The sequence below is a fragment of the Nicotiana attenuata genome, unplaced genomic scaffold (assembly GCF_001879085.1).
Source record: "Nicotiana attenuata strain UT unplaced genomic scaffold, NIATTr2, whole genome shotgun sequence".
In the NCBI taxonomy this organism is placed as follows: domain Eukaryota; kingdom Viridiplantae; phylum Streptophyta; class Magnoliopsida; order Solanales; family Solanaceae; genus Nicotiana; species Nicotiana attenuata.
Window position 1 is genome coordinate 33581 of NW_017671260.1, and position 5738 is coordinate 39318.

The 5738-nt window shown below is 35.5% G+C and overlaps 1 protein-coding gene across 1 annotated transcript; it reads left to right on the forward strand.

Moving 5' to 3' along the window:
* Window positions 1-270: 270 nt before the first annotated feature.
* LOC109207123 lies at window positions 271-4698 on the forward strand. Its single transcript, XM_019370006.1, has 7 exons — window positions 271-713; window positions 1033-1251; window positions 2748-2834; window positions 3185-3331; window positions 3509-3535; window positions 3621-3716; window positions 4403-4698. Exons 1-7 carry the CDS (start codon window positions 513-515, stop codon window positions 4601-4603), a joined length of 978 nt encoding a protein of 325 aa, XP_019225551.1. The 5' UTR covers window positions 271-512; the 3' UTR covers window positions 4604-4698.
* The last annotated feature ends 1040 nt before the right edge of the window (window positions 4699-5738 follow it).

Sequence of the window (5738 nt, forward strand, 5' to 3'; positions counted from 1 at the left end):
TCTATGATATGACTAAATATTGGTAAGTTGGAACTTGTTTGGGATATTTCTCTAAGATTCCCTAAAAAGAAAGGAAAAGGAACGAAAACATAGAGTATTAAGGGGAATTGATCTTATTCATCTACGTGAACAACCTAATATTATTCAGCCACATACACCACTTAACCCTTTTAGAGCATAATAAGAATATAATATCATATTTATTCCGAAAATATTATGTACATAATATACATAATTTAGTGGGGGAATCTAATCACGAGTTCACATACACCAGACTGACATTAGCGGTCCGTGTACGAGGCTCCTTTTCCTCTCACACAACTGATGTTAGCGTCCATCTGGAACATTCACTTGCTTCGCTTCCAATAAAAGGCACACCCAGATACGATGACGTTTGGTGGATTTCAAAATTTAGCCTTACCTTTTGTGCGGCTGACAACGGAGAACGTTGACGTAAGTGCTACTGGGTCTGTTTGTTTTAAGTCATTCATCCCATAGTGTTCACCTACAAAATGGGTATTGCTGCTGCCTATTGTGGTGGATTGGTTTGTTGTTCCCAGTTGGGATTGAGCAATTCGAGGATAGTGTGTTTATCGGTGTTGGAGCAGGTGGATAAGGAGTTAAAGAAGGGGGATGACAGGGCTGCACTGTCTCTTGTGAAGGATTTGCAGGGCAAACCCGGTGGTCTTAGGTGTTTCGGCGCCGCTCGACAGGTTCTTTTGCTAATGTTTTATCAATATTTCATATGATTCAACTTTCCTTATCTGGGGGCAAGGCGGAGTTGGACCTATTTTCCCTTTGTTGGTTCATCTATTATGAAGTTTTATTACTATAAATATAGATATAATTGCTTTGTAAGAAAGGGTGAAAGCTTACTTAGTTGTTAAGAGTTTAGCTGGATATATTGGTTAAACTGTGTCTAGCTAATCATTTCAAGTTTAATGTTAGAAGTCTGCTTTAACCTTAATTTATAGGAGGACATTGGCCTTGTAGTTAGGAAACTGCTTTAACTTTATGTGTAGGTTCATACAGGTACCTCAGAGGCTATATTCCTTGGATGAATTGAGGTTGAACGGTATAGAAACCACATCTCTTCTATCACCAGTTGATACCACCCTTGGTGCCATTGAAAGAAATCTGCAGGTTGCTGCTGTATTAGGTGGCATTGCTGCGTCATATGCGCTTGATTGGAGTCAACAACAGCTCCTTTTCGTTTCTCTTGGACTTCTTTTTTTGTGGACTCTGGACTTGGTAAACTCTTTAGATTCCTCTGAATTGTCTTCTTCTTTTCTTTTAAATAAGTTTGCTACATGTCATTCCTCTCTGATTGTTGATAAACAATTTTTATATCTTGTCTTTAGCGATTTCTTGAAAATGGTTGCTAAGGTCAGAGCCATGTTATTCACTGAGCATTTGATTTGCTTTAAGTTTTACAAGATCAACTTTTGCTTTTCTCCATGTGAAAATCAAAGTTCAGATTTACTTGCAACAAGTTGCTTTACACATTTTTTGTCCAATGTTTTATGTAAGAGCTATTCTTCAGTGATGTCCATTCTAACCTCAATTCGTTTTCCATGCGATCATTTGAAGCAAATCCGGTAAAACTGATAAGTGTGTGAACTAGAATCTTTGGCATCTTGGAAACCTGGCTAAACCTAAAGATACGAGTTGCACAGAAGAGAACCATCTCATACGGGTCTTTCAAATTCAAAGATTCTTCTTTCTCGAGAACTTTTCATCTTTGATTGAGAATTTAGGTTGCCAGTGTACCTCCTTATGGTTCTTGAAGTCATCACAGTGAAACTGAGGAGGAGGTTAGAAGAAGTAGAAAAAAATGTTTAGTCATTTGATCATCATTGATATGTCCATACATAACTTGTAAATTAATTGGATTTGATTGATCCGAAAAGGTTTTTTTTTCCAGTTTCTCTACTGATTAAACATTTTCTTTCTGATGATTCTGAACAATTTGTGCATTTACATCTGGTAGAAGGATCTTTCATACAGCAGACTTGTGCGGTTATGTCTATTGGAAGGATCTTTTGTACCTCAGCATTTCGAACTGGTTCTTTTCTCTAGAAAGTAGTAATAAGGATTATGTTTCTAGGGTGCTCTATTAAAATTATAAGTAAACATGGAAGACCAGTTAGGAACAAAAAACCACATTCCTATTCGCTACCAGCTTCAGTTTTCACTTATAGAAGATATGCTGAAAGAGAATCTGAAACAAAGAGGTTTGGAAAAAGATCTACAACAGCAGAGGACGAGAACTGAATACCAACTGATATAAGAATAATCCACCAATAAGACCAAAATCCCCAATATAATGCTCCTATAGCTTTGCTCTAAAAGGGGTATTAAAGACTAATTTTATCACATGAGCATCGAACTACAATATTCCTCTGTGAAATTTAAGCTTCCATGTAAACCTTGCTAGCTTGACGTGTTTCCAGATAAATAACACATTTGCTTTCCTTGTGCTCCCTTTTCTCAATGTTTAAAAATCACATTAGGGACATGCTCGTGATGATCTTTTAGTTACATGTTATGTCTCGGGAATATAATATTTCTTAAAAAGGAGAACCCCCTTAACCATGTGATAGCAGTTCGCACTCTTGTTTATGTATATTTGACTGTTAACGACTTAATCAAGTCAAGTGAGGTGAAAGTACGAAGACTACAACCTGGAGCTATGTGATCTGAGATATTTCAAGCATAATTGCTGATTTATCCATATTTGTGCCTAGGTTTCTTTCAATGGAGGGGTTGGTGCTTTGATCCTTGACACAATTGGTCATACTTTCAGTCAGAAGTACCGCAACAGGGTTGTTCAAGTGAGATTCATCTCTCTCACTCTCTGTCTCTCTCTCTCACATACAAATGCAGAAAACTAAAAGGGCTTTAGTTTTCAACTCTTCTCAAGAAAGGAAAAAAAAAATGAAACTAAAATATGCCTTTAGTTTCAATTCTCTTTGATTGGAACATCTTTACAAAAGAGTTACAAATTAACAGACATCCAGAATTTGGTTGTTCATTTTGGTGTTCCTTCTAGCAATGTCTTCAATACCAAGCAAGTATTTAATTTCCGTATTCTTTACCTCTACTTTCCTCTCTCAGAAAGTCTTCATTAATTATTCCGTGACTTGTCTTGTAACAAGCTGTTCATTCCCCAATTCTGATCTAGCATGAAGCTGGCCATTTCTTGATTGCCTACTTGCTGGGTATTCTTCCAAAGGGGTATACTCTCACTAGTTTGGACGCTTTGAAGAAGGAAGGATCATTAAACATCCAAGCAGGGACAGCCTTTGTCGACTTTGAGTTTATGGAGGAAGTAGGTAGTCTCCTATCAATTTTTCACCTCCAGTAAAGCTTTTCAGTATTGGTTGTTCTTTAAATATTCCCCCTTTACACGCATATTCTGTTGCAAGATTTCTGGGCTGGGCAATAATCATGTTATAATTTTATTACTCTTTCATTCTAATTTTAAGCCTGATTTATTTCCATGCAGGTAAATAGTGGAAAACTAACAGCCACGGTATTTATCTTTATCATAATTATTGTGTATGTTTATTTCTTTTACCTGTTATATAGTTCCTTTACTAATAAAGCACTTCTGACAGATGCTGAACCGGTTTTCATGTATCTCACTAGCGGGTGTAGCAACCGAATATCTTTTGTTCGGTTATGCTGAGGGAGGCCTGACTGACATTAATCAGGTTTATATCATTCCTCTGCTCCTATAGTATGACGATAAGCCAACCTTCTAGGTTTATTTTGCTCAGTTCATATCTTAACTGAGTGGGACATCTAAATTAGGACATGACATCATATGGTAAAATCGAATTATGCCATCTGAAGTGTAATGAACAGTAATTGTGGTCCTTAGAAACTCTGCTGAGAAAAAAAAAAGAATTTTATTAATATGGAATCTATATATAGTGCTATTTACTTTCGATGCATTAAAGAGTTAATTCTTCCACCTACTGTAAATGTACATACAGTTGAAATGAAAGAAAACGCAAAACATTTTGCCATTCTGGCAAACTGTTTTTTTTTTTTGACTGGCAATTGTATAACTTCTTATCATTCTTTCATTTTATTCACTTGTGGCAAATACTACATTATTCGAAAAAAGATCGAAATTGAACGACTCAACATGAGCTTTGGCCCACTACTCTTGGACTCTAGTTGTCAAATAATGCAATACTGCCCACTGGTGGTCTTCTTCGTTCTTAATTAGTGAGTAAACTTTAAGGGGTAAGCTTTTTTCTTGGTGAACTGTTATAAGGCTGAAAATCCTACATCACTTAGCTAAATATTGTGCATTTGTGCATTTTTCACCAAAATGATTGATTCTGTAGTAATTGTTAAACAAAGACTAACAGAAATACTTGCTTGACAGTTGGATGCATTACTGAAAAGCCTGGGATTTACACAGAAGAAAGCAGATTCTCAGGTGAGATGGGCTGTATTGAACACAATCCTCATCTTGCGCCGCCATGAGAAGGCACGAGCGAAGCTTGCAGAGGCAATGACTCAAGGGAAATCTGTGGGCGTCTGCATTGACACTATAGAGAAATACATTAGCGATAATGATTTGTAGCCCTTCATATTTCTTAAAATCCATCATATAATTCCTGATATCCCCTATGATTGTACTCCTTCATTCTCTTTATAAAGTTATCTTTTTGAGTGAAAGTGAATTGAAGTTACTGCTCCTCATAATTCTTCATACGCAAATCTAAGTTCAAGTATGTGCAGTCATTAGCCAGCCAATAACTTCACCAGAGCGCTTATTATTTCCTTGTTTCCTATGCCCCTATTCATAATCATTTTCTAACAACTACTGATATCGTTATTTACATTATCGACTTTGTTCACGATACCATTATTTAATGAAAGTCAATCTTTGAGTGGAAAAAAAAATACTCTCTCCGTTTATAGTTTTGACTTTAAAGTACATAATTTATCATGGTACCCATATTAATTGTTGTATTATCTTAATGGATTTGAAAAATGATTTTAAATGAGTAATTAATGTTAAGTGTAAAACAGGAAAAATAAAATATTTTTCTTTTGATACGCCAAAGTGGACAAGTAAAAGTAAAAATTTATTTAGAATAGTGGACAAGTAAAAGTAAACGGATGGAGTAATTATTTATAAATGGTTCTCTTCTTTGAACTAGAATCTCCCAATTCTCAATAAAATCTTTTCATATATAGATTTCATCCCATTTCTCAAGGATAATTTTTCTATCTTCCAAAACCCACACACAAAGTAGCAATTATTAACTTCCTTTTTTCTCTGTCTTCTTCTTCATTTTTTTTCTTGGCTATTTCTCTTCTTCTTTTCTTCATTCTTCTTTCTTTCTGTTTTCCCTTCACACCTAGATATCTTTTTCTTTGTTTCACAATACACACTGGAAAAGCTTAGTTCAACACCTCTCTTTCTCCTTATTTCATTAGCTCTCTTTCTGTATCTCTCACACTAGTACTCAAATAAAACACACAATCTCATATTTTTTTCTTCTTTATTGTATACGTTTTCCAACCTGATTTTACCCCTATTTATCCCATTTTTCAAGAATAATTTTTCTATCTTCCAAAACCCATTCAAGAATAGCAATTACTAACCTCCTTTTCTGTCTCTGTCTTCTTCTTCTTTGTCTCTGTAAAGCTTAGTTCAACGACCTCTCTTTCTCCTCATTTGATCAACTCTCTCTCTGTATCTGTCACAC

Excerpts from the sequence above, each read along its gene's own strand:
- LOC109207123 (XM_019370006.1), top strand. The coding sequence starts at position 513 with ATGGGTATTGCTGCTGCCTATTGTGGTGGATTGGTTTGTTGTTCCCAG. Across the intron at positions 3,332-3,508 it reads ACTTTGAGTTTATGGAGGAA|GTAAATAGTGGAAAACTAAC; the intron begins GTAGGTAGTCTC and ends ATTTCCATGCAG. Across the intron at positions 3,536-3,620 it reads GTGGAAAACTAACAGCCACG|ATGCTGAACCGGTTTTCATG; the intron begins GTATTTATCTTT and ends CACTTCTGACAG.